Here is a 17,490-nt window from a genome sequence, read left to right as displayed (position 1 = left end):
TTTGATAAAGACGGGAGTTCCATGCGTTAAGTCCACAATTCTATGGCAATCCTAACCTCCCAATTTGTCTTGTTGTAAATGCTAACCTTAAAATCTCGCCTCTCTTTCCGGGGAGTGTTATTGGAACCTTTTTTTTTTTTTTGAAGAATTATTGAAACTTATTTAAATGGAATAAATTCGAACATAATTGAACTCTTTTTTTTTTTTTTTTTTTTTTTTTTTTTGCATATATATAACTTATTTATTTTTTTGGTATAATTAGCTTATAAAAGTACATTAGGATTTGCTTCAAAAAAAAAAAAAAAAAAAGTACATTAGGATTTTTTTCAATTATATAATACCTCCGTTTCATGTTTCATTTATCATACTTGTCAACACATAACTTTATTAACCATTAATATCTCTAATTAATAATATTATAAATTATAAAAAGTATATTTAGAAATTTTTCTAACCAAATCTCACTTAAGCTAGTCAAAGTATAATTTATGAATAGTAAAAAATCCGAGAAAATGTTAATTTGGGTACTCACCATTGAATATTATTTGAGTTTATTAAACTTTTAACCAGATTTATTTTCCTAAAAGTCGCATTGTAAAGTGAATTTGGATTATATAGTGAAAAGTATAGATGGAAGAAGAGGTTATTAAAATCTTGTACGAATGACAATTATCAAGACAAAACTATAACTACGTACGAGTATTAAACTAATTTTGTACTTTGTAATAGGTTGACACTTGTCTATTGTGGACATTTTGATCATTGTCGTACAATCATAAATTATTAAGTAGCATAATAAGAGTTTAGTGTGATAATGAAGCAATTTTCCCATATAAATTTCTCTATGTATTCTATTCATTTTTTATTTTGTGTTTGTGGGTGGTCAGTGTGTGTTCCATTATAAGTACTGTATTTCATTTGGTGGATTGATCACGATTAATAGTATGGTTGGAAAAGGTTTAAGGAATATTTTGAATTGATGCGCATTGTTCATATTTATTAAGTTGAGTTCAAGTGACATGAACTTATTAGATAAAAAAAATTAATTTATTGATCGTAGATGAGTTAATAATAACATACGTAGTACAAATTAGCAAGGTGTATGTTTCAGTACATAGTTAAATTACTACAGTTAAAGATTAGTGTCATTTGAAACATCAATGTTTAAATAATTTGATTTATTAGGGGCAAACATGAATCAATGCAAGTGAAATGAGTATTAACATGTTCAATATATATAAACTTCCTCAATTTGTTTCATTTTACATGATACATTGCCATAAATTTAGTACGCAATAAGCAACATAATACAAAGTAGTATGAAGTTATCTCAAAGGATATTATTTCCTTTTGATATAATTGTTAAAAACATTTGGAGTGGTGATGTATATATTTTTAATATTATTGATATAAAAACATGGGTACATTCTATACATATAAAAGAAATTTAGTTCATTATGATGATTAAAGAGTCTAATTATGAGAGGATAGATGTTGATCCTTATACTTTAAATTTTTTAACTTTAAAGCTAAGATGCATGTATACTTTAGGGCCAAAGGCTACATATACAATTATGTGTCAATAATTGTAGTACGCGTTAAATTAATTGGTGTCATTAAGTGTAATATTGTCTTTTTCCTTAAGTGTAAAGACCTGACCTTGGTACATTTTCTTTCGATGTAAATAGATACATAGAATTTACGGAAATTTCATGAAATGCCCCTGAGTAATTTTTTTATTCACCAAATACCCATCAAAACTTTCAAATTCACCAAATACTCCTGAGTTTAAAAAAATTTCACCAAATTCCCTTAATGACTAACGGCGGTTAACACCGTTAGTCATTAATGACTAATACGCCATGTGGCAGCCTCTAATTGGTTGTTGTAATATAAATAAATTAATTATTAAAAAAACTTTAAAAATATAAAAAAAAAATTAAAAAATACCCCCATCACCCCCTAGACCCCACCCCACCCCACCACCAGCCCCCCTGCCAGACGGCGCCGGCGACGGCCGCCAGCTCCCAGCCGGAACCGGCGCCGGTCACCGGCGAGGCCAACCCCCCCACCCTCGACACCCCTTCCCCTACCCCCAGCCCCCTCTCCCTCCGTTTCCCGTCCCCTTAAACCCCCTCCCCATCCCTCGAAAACCCCCCCTTCGCGGCCGGCGTCCAAACCCCCTCCCTGGCGCCGGCGGACCTTTTTCGCCCCACCCCCGCCATCCCCACCCCCTTTCCCCCCTAAACCACCACCCAAAAACCAAAAAATCCCAAATCGAAATCTAGGGTTTCGATTTGGGGGTTTTTCGGTTTTTAGGGTGGTGGTTTAGGGGGGAAAGGGGGTGGGGATGGCAGGGGGTGGGGCAAAAATGGTTCGCCAGCGCCGAGGAAGGGGTTTGGACGCCGGCCGCGAAGGAGGGGGGGTTTTCGAGGGATGTGGAGGGGTTTAAGGGGACGGGAAACGGAGGGAGAGGGGGCTGAGGGTAGGGGAGGGGGTGTCAGAGGGGGGGGGGGGTCGCCCTCGCCGACGAAAGGGACCATCGGCGCAGGGGGAGGGGTGGGATCTGGCGGTGGTGGCTGGTGGTCGGCCTTTGAGGGTGGGGTGGGTCTTGGGTGGTTGGGGTATTTTTTAAAGTTTTTTTTTTAATAATTAATTAACTAATATTACAACAAACCAATTAGAGGATGCCACGTGGCGTATTAGTCATTAATGACTAACGCTGTTAACCGCCGTTAGTCAATAAGGGCATTTGGTGACATTTTTCTTAAACTCAAGTGTATTTGGTGAATTTGAAAGTTTTGATGGGTATTTGGTGAATAAAAAAATTACTCAGGGGCATTTCATGAAATTTCCGATATTTTTTCCCTAAAAATCTAAAATTAAAACAAGGCTCACTTAGCTTTTCCCTATCTGCATAGAATAAGGCTAACTTATTTGTAAAGTTGCATTGTAAATATTCAAAACATTTGCGTATAATAACAAAATAACAAAGACAATCTTCACTCATACACTCTTATGTTCCATCACCAAAGCATATTAATTGATTGGCTCTATTTTATTGCACTAAGTTTCCTGTCATTCCTTTTTCATTTTATTTGGAACTTATTAAAAATAGTTTTATTGATTTTTCCTCCGAAGCATTAGATCATCAATCATAAACACTTGCTTCTCTCTTCTTCCACAACTTACCCCTCAACATCTAATCATCATTATTGTGAACTCTTCATGCATCTTTGAACCATAAAAAGTGATGAATATATACTCCCTCTGTTTTATATACTTGCTCGATTTTTCTTTTCCGACCGTTTTTAAATACTTGTTCCATTTCTTTATTTGAAAAGTTTTTAAAATTTATATATATATATACTAAAATAACAGCCGCTGATGTCATCACTGCCTACGTGTCACTTTCTTATTTTATTGTTTTCCTCCAAAATGTATGGATGATGTCATATTTTTCCTATACAACCTACCCTATTTAAAATTGCTTTGAAAATTAAATTCCATTTGAACTTTTAAATTTTGGGTTTTCTAAAGATATTATGTTATTTATGATTTGTTAACAATAGTTAATAATACTTCGTGTAATTTAATTGAAAATTTCTAATTAAATATGAAAATTATGCACTTTTAGAAATTGTATATTCATATTTAATCAAAAATTAATTAGGAAAACGGAGGAAATAGTTTTTTTTCAATATGTGTTAAAAGTCTATAATTTAATTCTTATTATAAAACCGTGTATCGCATAAGATTAACCTAGTATATAATTAATTTCTCTCACCAAGTGGATCCAATAATATTAATTCCATATTTTCTCACTTTCAATTCTCTCCACTACTTTTGGCTTTTTTTACAATTTTAAATTCTTCCACCAACCCTACTAGCTCCATATTTTATCACTTTCTCCAATTCCTCCTACAACTCTGCACGTGGAGAAATGGAGCAAGTATTTAAAAATGGAGGGAGTTTTAATTTACTTAGAGCACATGGGAAACAGAATAATAACTAATATGAATGAAACAAGGAATAATAAGTAGATAAGAATTTTCTAAGTTATGAAATGTGAAAGGTAATAATGTGAATCATAACACAGACACACAACTTGCCCTTCAATGTTAACCCTACTCTGGAACACCCATGTTTGTTTTAAGACTTTTTTGGCATTCCAGTATTGATTCAAGATATAACATCAATCTTGTTCCCTTTAAGATCATTAAGTTCCTATGTACCTTTTGCATATTTGTCATCCTTGCATCTCCAAATGCTTCTATGTGGCTTATTTACAAGAACTTGCTCAATGAGATTGATTAATCGAGTTGAACTTTGCTTTATAATTTGGAACTTGATTCTCAATTGATCTTCAAGTTTCTCACCATGATGTGATGTAGCTACATGTTGCTGATTGACATATTTCTCCATCAGCCGCTCCCCTGAAATTAACACTAATCACCATTTGCTTAATTATAATCATCAAAACCATAGTATCTCAATAGTACTCTATTTCTTCTTTCCAAAATAACTTTCTCAATTTAAGTTTTGTACAATTCACATACATTACTTTGATCGATACCTAGACTTTATACAAGATCAGATTAAATGTACTAGTAATCATGTAATCATATTAGTACTTATTAAAATCGTTACAATGTAGTAGACAGTTATGAATATTAAATTTGTATCATTTATATTCATTCATTACACTAGTAGTAAAATTAGATATATACAAGTAGATTTAGGGTCAAATGAGAAGTTTGTTAAAATGAGAAGGATTTTATATACTACCTCCGTTACATATTAGTTGCAACTTTGGAATATTTTATGTCTCACAAATAATACCCCAAAGTTGCAACTAATATGTAACGGAGGTAGTACATACATTTTGTTCTGAATGATGTGCAATTTTTTTTTTTTTTTGAATGTGCATATATTTTTTCTATTTATATTTAATGTGCATAAAATTTAAACAAACTGTGCATAATTTTACTTCTAAATATACATATTGTTTACTCTCTTATTCATTCACCAAAGAACAAATATTTGGGCAGAGGGTGCACAACAATACCAATTCCAATAGACATTCCAAGTTATCCTTTAGATTTAGGGTTTGTTCTCATTGACTGAACTCAGCTGAAATAAATATTTTATAAGAGAAGGAAATTAGGAGCTGAGCTGAACTGAACTGAGCTGAGCTGAACTGAACTGAGCTGAGCTGAACTGAACTGAGCTGAGCTAAATTGAATTGAATTGAACTGAATTTCAACGTAAGAGAACAGACCCTTATAGTTGCTTAGTTTTCTCATTCATTTACCTAAAAATACCCTCCTTATCTTTCTCTCTCAATCTATTTCCATTACATAGTTGTGCAACAACATTCATTGGCGATTGTTGCGAGGTAGCTTCGAAATGAAAATCTATGATCTAAAATGGTGAAGATGATCCGATTGCTTCAACTGGAGGGAAGAATTAATTGAAGGCAAGGAAAAAATAATCATGAAACATGTGAGAGGAATTGAAGAGAGAGAATGACGAATAGTAAAAATTGGAGATGATGGTTGATCTTGATTAGATGGAAGAATAGCGTGATTTGTGGGAACTAAGCTCTATAATCAAGGATATTTGATCAGTAGAGAGATGGCGGGAGAGATGAAGTAGAGTAGCATGTTTTTTTGTTCTAATATCAACTGTTAGATTGCTTATATGAATGGTTGAGATTTCTTCTCATTTTAAGATCTTTCTCATTGAATCACAATTCAAGTAGAGGTATCTAGCGTGCCATGCCTCGCCATGTCTGGTGGTGGCTCGTGTCGTGCCGTACCTGCATCTTGGCATGCCGGGCACCGGGCCTCCCATCATATTTTTATTTTTTTTTTTAAAAAATCAATATATATTTTTTTGAGCAACTTTTAAAATGGATATCTATTTAAAATTATTTTATTAATTTATGTTTATGTTTTTTTATTAATATATTATTATTGTTTTTTTTTTAATTATCATAGTTCTTTATTATTATTTATGTTAATTTTATGGTCATGATGTCGGACTGTACCTTGTGGGCCAAACTGTCGTGCCGCCCGCAGGTTCGTGTCATCCTCGTGCTAGATTTCCGAAATTGTGTTCACTGCACAACCCACGGCCCACTGCTCGGTCACCGTGACATGACGTGTCGTGTCGCTTGCGGGCTCGTGATGTTCCGACCCATGCCCAGTTCTAATTTCAAGTACTCCACAAGTATATATTACCTCCGTTTTTTTTAGTTGACATGTTTTGACTTTAGCACTATTCACACACTTCTCTTTGATCGTGTTTAGTGTTTTATACGTAAAGAATAATATAATTATGTGACGTCTTTGTTAGATTCGTCACGATATACATAATGCTTGAATATGTGAATTGACAAATGTAACTAAAGAAACATGTCAAATAAAAAAAAATGAACAACTATGAAATATTTTGAATCAAACAGACTCTAAATTTGGTTTGATGTCTATATGCTCCGTATTAAGGCGTACTACAATCCGTATTTTGTTTTCAACTTGTTTTAAAACAAACGGGAAAAAAACGAGAGAGAGATTCACTCGCACTTAAAAATATCAAATGGTCCCACAATCCACACTTTATCAATGAAGAGGATAAATAAACTACTAAATCAGTGGCAGTTATTGTAATTTATTCCGAAAACTCAGCCTCATTTCAAAAATTCAAACACTATAAACTCCGACAACATTTCCTGCAATTCCTTCCATACCTCCTCCTTTCTTCCCCCATGACAACACTCGCTAAATTCCCCACTTTCTCTCTCCTCTAAAACAACAACTTTCAGTTACCCCAGAAAAAAAAACCTTCTAAAACTCCATTTTAATGGCGTCTAAACTCAAGATCTGCTTCTTCCTCTTCTCCCTTTCTCTTCTTCAATGCTACCCTCTAATGGCGGATTCGAGTTTGTTCAGGAAAACTTACATTGTTCACATGAATCATCACCAGAAACCTTCATCCTTTAACACCCACCATGAATGGTACTCCTCTAACCTCAATTCTCTCTCCTCTGAATCTCTCTCTTCTTCCGATTCTCCATCTTCTTTGCCTTCTCTTCTGTATTCTTATTCTGAAGCTTACTCTGGCTACGCTGCAACGCTTACGGCTTCCGAAGCCGAAGCGCTGCGGAAAAACGACGCCGTTTTCGGAGTATACGAGGATACTCTGTACACTCTACACACTACTAGAACACCGGAGTTTCTCGGACTTGATGTCGCCGGAGAAGGGTTAACCGCCGGCGACCACCTCGATGCTTCCGATGTAATTGTCGGAGTTCTCGACACTGGGATCTGGCCGGAGTCGAAGTCGTTCGACGACACGGGCATGCCCCCCGTGCCGAAACGGTGGAAGGGCGTGTGCGAGTCAGGCCCCGAGTTCCCTCGTTCTTCCTGTAATAAAAAACTCATCGGCGCACGGAGCTTCTCGCACGGGTACAAGATGGCGTCGGGTGGGATGTTAAACTCAGACGATGTTGTTTCGCCTCGTGATACAGACGGGCATGGTACACACACTGCGAGTACCGCTGCTGGAGGACATGTAGCGAATGCTAGTTTGTTGGGGTATGCTAGTGGGACTGCACGGGGGATGGCACCCCGTGCAAGAGTAGCGGCGTATAAAGTTTGCTTCAAAACAGGGTGTTTTGGGTCTGATATTCTTGGTGGAATTGATAAGGCAATTTCTGATGGTGTTGACGTGTTGTCCCTTTCGTTAGGAGGTGGATCAGCGCCGTATTTCCGCGATACCATCGCAATCGGCGCATTTTCAGCGATTGAGAAGGGGATTTTCGTGTCTTGTTCCGCCGGAAACAGCGGGCCAACACGGGCATCGCTTGCGAACACGGCGCCGTGGATTATGACTGTTGGGGCCGGCACATTAGATCGGGATTTCCCTGCTTTTGCTGTTTTAGGCAATGGCAAGAAATTTACTGGGGTTTCTTTGTATAGTGGGAAGGGAATGGGGAGAACTACCCGTGGTTTGTATTATGGTGGTAATGGTAGAAGAAACGGGTCAAGTAATTTGTGTATGCCCGGGTCATTAGACCCGAGTTTGGTTAAAGGGAAGGTGGTGATGTGTGATCGTGGGGTGAATGCGAGGGTGGAGAAGGGTGAGGTGGTGAAGGAGGCTGGTGGAGTTGGGATGATATTGGCTAATACGGCGGCGAGCGGGGAGGAATTGGTGGCGGATAGTCATTTATTGCCGGCGGTGGCGGTGGGGATGAAGATGGGTGATGAGATCAGGGAGTATGTGAGGAGTGCAGGGGATAAGGCCACGGCCGTGTTGAGTTTCGGAGGGACCGTGTTGAATGTGAGGCCGTCGCCTGTGGTGGCGGCGTTTAGCTCTCGTGGGCCGAATATGGTTACACCGCAGATTATGAAGCCGGATGTGATCGGACCCGGGGTTAATATCTTGGCTGCTTGGTCTGAGGCTGCTGGACCAACTGGGTTGGAGAAAGACACTAGGAAGACTCAGTTCAACATCATGTCAGGTATATATTTGTTTTGGATTTGTGTAATTGAATGATTGCATTGTTTGATTGTTGAATTCTGGTATATTTGGATGTGTTTCTGTTTTTGGAAATATGGTTGGTGTGTATTGATTGATGATTATTGAATGCAGGTGAATAGGATAGGAGTGAAATTCTTACAGTTTAGTTTCACAATATAATGTTGGATTGCTTTCATGAAAATAGCTATACTTTCCTAGATTGGAAGTCCATCCAACACTATCATCTTGTTTAGGGTCGTATTTATTTAGTGTAGAGAGAGCCACAAAGGGCAAAGTAGATGGGATTCGATCCCAAGTCTTGGATACCACCATACAATACTTCAACCATCTAAGTTGAAATCCACTAGCATCATGTTAGATACTTACGTCGCAGTATAGTAATAGCTTATCCAATTTCGGTTGTTATGCTGTTGAATTAATTTGAAAAATGCATGACTTGCTATATTTGGGAGTATAGCTAGTGAATGCAGGTGATGTAATAAATAATATTGTTGAGATGTTTGATTCAAGTTAGTGATATAGTTTCTCTTTATGTGAACCTAGTAATTACATTTATATTTGGTAGTGAGTAGTGACATGATTCTGAGCATGTACATTAATATAGTTTGTTTTAATTTCATACATTGTAGCATGATACAGTATACACCACAATTATTCATGAAAATTCTTTCCTATTTTATAAGCTTCCATGTTTGCAATTACATCTCCTGGTAAATATTAAGCCGTGTAGCTGACCTTGCTACCTCATCAAAATTATACTTTATTGAGGCAGTAGGTAATTGTCACTTGTTGAATGTATGCGCTCATCTGCATCTGTTAGTGTCTGAATTGTGAGCTTTTTGTCCAAATTTATCAAGAGGGTTGGTGCTTTTGAGCTGTAATGTTTTGCAAGTGCAATTTTCGTTCATAGTGATTTTGATTTACAAGTAAATATTGTTGACTATTACAAGGTGGCTGTGTGCTTCTCTTCATGTTTATTTCTAATTTGATCTAGTTTATAAGATTCAGTCGTCCTTGATTTGATTAAGAAGTTAGGTGAGTATTTTCAATAAATTGTAATCAAGCATTACCCTGTTCTAAGAGAGCATATAGTTTTCTAGTTTGATGACCTTCCATTGACCATGTACAAATAAATTTAACAAGTAATCAATGTTTTTCTGGTAACCTACATACTTTAAAAACTTGGACCAAAATGATAAGGCTTACTCATGCTTCACTTTGAAAGGTAATTGAAACCAGGCAACATAATTTGTTGTTTTAGGTTGAAGGGCGTATAATAAAATGTCGTAGTTGGCACACACAATTTTCCTGCTTTCATGGACACCATTTAAGATATTTCTGCTTTGAAATAATCTTCTGTAGTCCTGGAATGTCTACAAAAGTCCTTTAATCATATACGAAATATATAAACATACACGAATTAGATTAGGAGATGTGGTCCGATTTTGTAAGCCAAGCTTGTAGAGTTGTAGATCATACTTTGGTCTTCAATGTTGAAGACAGCAGAAAGTTGTTAACTGGCATGCTGCCTTTAATCATGCTTATTATATTAGTCAATGCAATAAGGAAGCATAATTGTCCTTGCTAAAAAGGGGATGTCCCCTCTTTGAAGCCGGTATACCCAGTGTTTAGTAACTTTAGTCATAATGAAATGATTAGGCTTACTAATACTTTTAAAAAGTGATGCAGCAACATGATTTGCGGTTTCAGGTTATGGGGATATTAGAATGGCAGTAGCTGGCCTATGTTACCTTTATTTGATTTCATGGTCCCATCTTACATTCTGAATTATGTCTCTCATAATCCTTATAATTTCTTGAAAGATTTTGCCGATGATGGATGCTTTTGTATGGCAATGATATTGTATATTGTTGTAGTAGTGAATATGAAACGGATGATGTAGAATTCGATTTTTTGATAATCCGGGTTGTTGACTCTACTGTATGTGATGGTTGCAGGAACATCTATGTCATGCCCACACATTAGTGGATTAGCAGCATTGCTTAAAGCAGCGCATCCTGAATGGAGTCCAAGTGCAATTAAATCAGCTCTCATGACCACTGCTTACAACCACGACAACATGCTAAAGCTACTTCGTGATGCCACTGATGGATCTCTCTCAAACCCCTGGGCTCACGGAGCAGGTCATGTGGACCCCCACAAGGCATTGAATCCAGGCTTAGTGTACGATATCTCAATTGATGACTATGTTGCCTTTCTTTGCGCCTTGGACTACACTCCGCTGCATCGCCAAATCATTGCCAAGAGGCCAAACATTACTTGTTCAAGGAAATTGGCAGATCCTGGCGATTTAAATTACCCGTCATTCTCTGTCCTATTTGGCAAGTCAAGGACTGTCCGTTATACCCGTGAACTTACCAATGTGGGTGCTGCTAGAACTCTGTACCAAGTTCATGTTGATGCACCCCCATCAGTAGGAGTGAAGGTGAGGCCTTCAAGGCTTCTTTTCAGGAGCGTCGGTGAGAAGAAGAAATACACAGTAACTTTTGTCACAAGAAAGGGTAAAACAGCTCCGCCTACAAAAAGTGCTTTCGGGTCTCTTCTATGGACCAGTAAGACGTACCAAGTTAGAAGTCCGGTGTCTTTTACATGGTCTCAAGTAATGTAAGTTCTATTTATCATCCAGCTGGGTGGTTGCATTTTCTGCAGCATCACCTGATTTCGAGATGCTTGCTAGAAGCTGTAAATGCAGTTTGGAGAGAGAAGCATGATGCTCAAATCTCTAAATCATTGCAGTTGACATCAAATTCGCATGCTTTACAATGGAGTGGGAGCAACAAGTGGTCAAGTGTGCTTACTTGTAAGGGATTGTAGTTGAGATTAGAATTATTAGTCTAGCTTTTCAATCAAGAGGTAAAAAAAATTTGTTGCCCATTCAATTTGATGTAATTGGGCCGGAAATATGGAAGGAAACTTTTATCTTCAATGGTGTGTTGTTTGATGGTTTAACTACAGAATGAAATTTTAGCTATGATTCCATGTGTTCCTGATGCTGTAATGTGCATTAGCTCGCAAACGACGCATGTCTTTACGATGACTAAAGTTTGATACTGCTACCTCTGTTTTACAAATCTTGTATTTGATAGAATGATAAAAGAGCAAAGCGACCAGGGAATGAACAAAAAAGCTTCATGTTTGCAATATCAATTAAAAGTTAACAACATATACAGGGACAGAAACATTTTGTTATACAGTCTAAACAGCTTAAACAGGATTTGCAAATTTCTGAACATGTAGGGCATTTAGGACAAGAGCAATTGCATAACCCTGAACATGTTGGGCATTTCGGACAAGAGCAATTGCATAACCCAGAACAAGCTGGGCATTTCGGACAAGAGCATTTACATTCACAGCTACAACAGTCTAAGCACGGAAGAGACTTTAAACAACTGCAGCAATTTGCGCAACTTCCACAACTGCAGCAATTTGCGCAACTTCCACAACTGCAACTACTTGCACAGCTTCCACAACTGCAACAGTTTGCACAACTTCCACAGTTTCCACAACATGGTTTCTTGGGACAGCAGCAGGAGCAAGGATTACTACACCAACAGCTACACTTTGGTAACGAACAGCTGAAGCACGAGCAGCAGTCTTTCAAACGACAGGAACAGCATCGCGGTTTTTTGAGATGGATAGTGCAGCTAGTGCATCCAGTACAGCAGCAAACCCATGATAACTTGAAGCATGATGACCCACTGCACATTCATGACATTGACAGAAGTGCTCAAAACATGATTAAAATAACTCCTAAATTCCTTAAGTGCTCAAAACATGATTAAAATAACTCCTAAATTCCTTGATTTTTTCTTGTATTAAGCATGTCTTATCTTTTTCCCCTCTTTAATTTTTTCTTTTCTTTTTGTAGGGTCAAATTATCCCATGATTAACAGGAATAAATACTTTAATTTGGTAGAACGAGAAAGAGAAACCGGTGGTCAAAAGTACAATACGGTACGGAGTATTAGCTCCTCTTTTTCCTTTATCTGTTTCTAGGCCACTTCTTTATTTCAATTAGTCTCAATTAATAGGGCACATTATAAATTTAGCAAGTTAGATTTGAACTTTATCATATAACCGTAATCATATCCATAATTTATGTTACTTAGACACGGCTAGAAGTGTCAAAATACGTATGAGTCCAAGTGTCGAACACATCAATTTATGAAACTTTTTTCCAACTTTGGATCAAAATGAAGTATGTAAGTGTTATACCAATGTACAAGTGTTGAGTACTCCTATAGTTTCATAGCACCCAACGAAGATTTTAACGAAAGACTACATTGGGGATGAATGTGTACATTTTAAGAGCGAAGGCTAATTACTTTATGTATAATTGAGGATGATCCTATAATCAGGTGAGTGATTATTTAAGGATGATGGAAATATTATCTTTTCAGCTGCAAATATTACCTAACATTATTGTCCTACAAATATCACACAAAAATTCTGCAAAACATCTTCCAAGATCGTAAACGGATAAACCAACTGCATCATGCATTGAACTAAAGTGCTGAACTTGCTAGTTTTAAAATAGCAGAGAAAAGAGGTAGAATAAGAACAACATACCAGAGCCACTTCCATAGATAGCAAGACTTGCCGGTTTTCTGATTTCTGCATTATTTGCAGACACAATTTAGATTAAGCGATAAATGATTGACTTACAAGTTAGTGAATATACATTGAAATCATCTTACGTTGGAAGCAATGGATCTGCATTTGCTGTGACAAAGTCAGCAATCCTGCCGAATAAGCAGATCAATACGCAAATTTAGCATGTTCCAAGATAAAAGTTTAACATGCTATATTATGCTAAAGATAAAAAAAAACACAGATGCTATACAAGGCTATTGCAAAACCAAGCATACTCTTTGCAGCATCTGGAGGCAGGTTGAAGGCGGTTGGCAAATTTCAACTCTTCCTGCTTGCAAGAAAATTTAGTAAGAATGTTGAAGCATTAACAAACAACTAATAGTATACACTAAATTAAGACAGAAGAATTCGGCAAGTAAAATACTTCTATAGCTTAGTATTTCTTGTTGGATAGATACATAGGGGTCGATGTTAGGCTCATCAATCACGTACTCAAGCGTATCCATCACAACATACTCCCCCTCCCAATCCGTGTCTATAATGAGGATTGAACCGTTGCACCAAGGGGAAGGCAAGAAGCTAGAAGGTCTCACCTATCCTCCTTTTGCAGATACATCAATTATCAAACAAAGAGTGGTTTTTGGTCCAAAAGTACATGACTATAAGTTGAGGTTGTTGTGGTTCGAGTTTAAATATGTATGCATGATTGTGACTTATTTTTTCAATTTCAAGTGAGCCTAACATATGTTATTGTGACCTTTATTTAACAATTACTGCGTATTGTGGATGCCAACTACTTGAGTTAGTTAAAATCTTGGGTGGGTATCCAAAACATGAAATTATATCCCCGCGTGTCTCTCTCTACCCAACTTATTAACAATAATAGTTTTAAAATTGCTTTCAGCAAAACTTTAGCATCAATTAAGTTTGGTTAAGATTAGTTCAGCAAAAATAGGTTTTTTTCTTTTAAAAATGTAAAGTACAAAATTAGAAACATTAGTGGCTAAATATACAGTATTTTCATACACACACAGGAAAATCCAAAGAAGGCCTACCCAAGCCATGGGCCGGCCCATGATTAAGCAATGGTACAGCAATAGTATTGTTGCAAAATGCTGCTGTCATAGTGTCATGTATGTAACATAGAGTAGCTGAGTAGTTGGTTACATACTTGCATGGGACATGGGTTTTTATTAAGTTAAAGGTCCAACAATTCTTGACATTTTATTGGAGGATTGGTTAACAAACTACGGAGTTAGTATGGATCAAAAGCTAGTTCTCTTTGAAGCGGTCCCAAGTCTCCCAACGGATCTTCGAGACGTCTTATTGGAGGACTTGAGTGAAGTTGCGTGGCCAAGACTAGTTCCTAGTAAGATGGCTTTGGTTTGTAGTTCGGAATAAGCCTCGTTTGGCATTAGCTTTGTTTTTATTTTTTTTATTATTTTTTTCTTCTTGTTTTTGTTGTTTAGGGGCTTGCCCCTCTCTTTCACAGTTCACACACACACATAAAAAAACACACTAAATCTTGACATGATTTCCCATCAAAGCTAAGGTTGATAACCAATTGGCTGTTAGTGTTGTAGTGATTGAGGCTGCACTTGATTCCCATTGCATAGGATTGGAAAAATACTCCTTAATAATTTTCTTAGAAACAAAAAATTATAATTGGACAAATTTCAAAAAATAATTTTCTAGAATACGGGACTCTTCTTTGAAAGTCTATATGGAGTAAAACTGAGCTCAAAATACCATAAACATGCAAACAGCCTTAATTTCAGTGAAAATTTTATTTTCTTACTTTAGCCTGGTATAACATACTGACATTTTAAAGCTTGTTTTTATCTATAAAAAGAAATAAATCTTCCACTTTTTCTTTTGTCTGGATCAAAATGTTTTAGAAGAAATGCAATTTTCGAGTTTTGCATTGTCCAGAGAATTATCAGATTACTATTGTAGAACAGTATTTAACTATTTTTAAACCCCCAAAAAAGAAAAAAAAAAAAAAAAGTTATGAATGAACTTAAAAAAATTACAACGAACCATTCCATTTTTCCAATGCAGCAAATTCTGAGGTTTTTATTCCAAGTACAAATAATAAATAAAAAGCAGCCAAATAAAAAAATAAAAATAAAATAAAAAAAGCCAAGAATTTAAGTTACTGGGTTCTAACTTACCATACATGTGTAGTGTTGTAGGCTTAGAAAAGCTTAGACATACACGTCTTACAACCTTACCCGCAATCTCTTGGACACCAAAATCATGTACTTGTACATACATTCTTAATATAGACCAATATTCTACTTTGTGTGTTATAACACGTTAATTAAGGAAACTCATGTGACGAGGAGAAAGAATAAGAAATGGATTAAGAATGTACACAATCGTTCCATCTTGGACATGGAATAAAATGTATACGTGCTTAAACTAATTTTTGGAGCGTATTCTATTCATCATGACTCGTTTATTAAGGAATTTAATGTGATGTCATATGAGAAGAACGAGCTAATTGTCACGAAATACTTCATTTGTCTTTAATTACCGCTATTGAGTAAGATCAAATAAGTTAAATAAAGTAAAATGACACAGAGGGAGTAACGTGAAATGTTATTTCAAAACCGACCAAAAAAGCTAAGGATTGTGTTAGTCCTGTTTAGATATAAATTGACAAGCTTATAAAGTAGTACTTGTTTTTGGAGTAAGCTAAGGTTTCTAAAGTACACATTTAACTTGTAATTCCTCAAAAGCCTAGAAAATAGGAGTATTTGGTAGGGAAGTAACAATTTAAAGCTTCATATTTTGAATGGTAATAATATCACCTATTACATGAAGAATGTTTATTGATTTGACTTGAATAATTAAACAAACTCAAACAAAATTTAAAACAACAATTATCCTTATAAAAACACTACTTGTGTATGAATAAACTAAGTGGTAATTTAGTTATCATAAAAATTACATGTATAAATAAATTAATAAATAAAGTTAGCATAAAATAAGTAAACTAACCTCTAGTAAGCTTTTCTCTCTTTCAAGCACTTGAAGTCTAACCATTTCCCTTCTCCTTCCATACAAATCCGGTGGCGACTTCGGGCGTGGCGGTGGCAGTGACTGAATCTTCGGGTTCGAACCTAAACCCGAACCCGAGCCTGAGCATGAGCCCTCAGTAGTTGCCATACACCCAGTAAATTGACCCCAAAACCTTGAACTTATCTTGAGAAATGAGAAAGGAGCTAGAAAACTCAAGCTATCTAAAAGTGGGCAACAATATTACAAAGTGACAAGAAATAGCAAGCATGTATGGGGTTGGTAGAGAGGGCTATAAGATAGATGAAATAACAATACATAAATAAATGAAAATGACTAACTTACTCTTTTAACATAACTCTATCGGAGTATCCAAAATTACGTGAAATTATTTACGAATTGTACTATAAGAATAACGGGTCACCTAATTCCCCGATTTATTTAAATAGATAGGTTCATGTGGTGTTTTTTTATACTTTATATAATCATAACACATTTATTTCGAAGTCTATTATACGGAGAACAAGTTAGCCAAATAGCCTAACACGATAGACAACTATCGCAATCGTTCTCTCTCTTCATTAGAGTGAGGTGTAATTTTCTGACATAAACAATTAAGTGAGTGAAGAAAGAGAAGAAAAGAAAACAGGGTAAGAAATGTAGAGACATGACATTTAAGGCGTAGGGTGGACATTTAGTACAGTTGCTACTATTATTGATGACTTACATAATTTAAGACTGTATATATTTCCTTATAAAAATATTTTTATAATAATAATATAAAATAAAAAAAAAAAGTAGTGAGAATTATTGGTACAAAGGTTGAAAATGTTGATGATATATAAACAGTAAAATAAAAAATGAATGATGGGTAAGTGACATAAGAATGGAAAAATGTGCTCTGGTTTCTTACACAAAATAGAAAATACACACAAAACACAAAATAATTAAACTGACAAATATTTGGTGGTGTGAGTTGGAGTGGGTGTGGTGGGGTGAAGTTTGGCTTTTTATTTTTGCAGTGTTAGCAGAGAAGAAACGGGCGATAAGCACAACGCCTTTCTTTGCCTGAATATCACACGTGAATTCTAAATAGTGACTAGGAGTGAGTAGTGACTGAGATTTCACCGTGTACTTGCCCCACTAGACCCTAACCTAGAGGTATATGTAACCGTATCCGATTACTTATTAATCTGAATTATGAGGTTCATATGAAATCAAAAGTGTTTAATGTTTACATAAATACATGATCTAAATTGATTTGAGTTGAAAATAATGTGACTTGTGCTTGAAAAACGGAAGGATTGT

General features: G+C 36.1%; 2 protein-coding genes across 2 annotated transcripts; one reads left to right on the top strand and one right to left on the bottom strand.

Moving 5' to 3' along the window:
• Positions 1-6,744: 6,744 nt before the first annotated feature.
• On the top strand, positions 6,745-11,550 carry LOC145635806 (subtilisin-like protease SBT1.8). Its single transcript, XM_081687165.1, has 2 exons — positions 6,745-8,524; positions 10,503-11,550. Exons 1-2 carry the CDS (start codon positions 6,865-6,867, stop codon positions 11,171-11,173), a joined length of 2,331 nt encoding a protein of 776 aa, XP_081543291.1. The 5' UTR covers positions 6,745-6,864; the 3' UTR covers positions 11,174-11,550.
• Positions 11,551-11,680: 130 nt separating this feature from the next.
• Positions 11,681-16,493, bottom strand: LOC145635805 (uncharacterized). Its single transcript, XM_081687163.1, has 5 exons — positions 16,165-16,493; positions 13,434-13,486; positions 13,263-13,307; positions 13,135-13,179; positions 11,681-12,263 (listed from the first exon to the last, which is right to left on the bottom strand). Exons 1-5 carry the CDS (start codon positions 16,330-16,332, stop codon positions 11,720-11,722), a joined length of 855 nt encoding a protein of 284 aa, XP_081543289.1. The 5' UTR covers positions 16,333-16,493; the 3' UTR covers positions 11,681-11,719.
• Positions 16,494-17,490: the final 997 nt, after the last annotated feature.

Source organism: Chenopodium album, chromosome 6, assembly GCF_948465745.1.
Source record: "Chenopodium album chromosome 6, dcCheAlbu1.1, whole genome shotgun sequence".
Taxonomy (NCBI): Eukaryota; Viridiplantae; Streptophyta; class Magnoliopsida; order Caryophyllales; family Amaranthaceae; genus Chenopodium; species Chenopodium album.
This window is presented reverse-complemented; position numbering and strand designations above follow the sequence as displayed.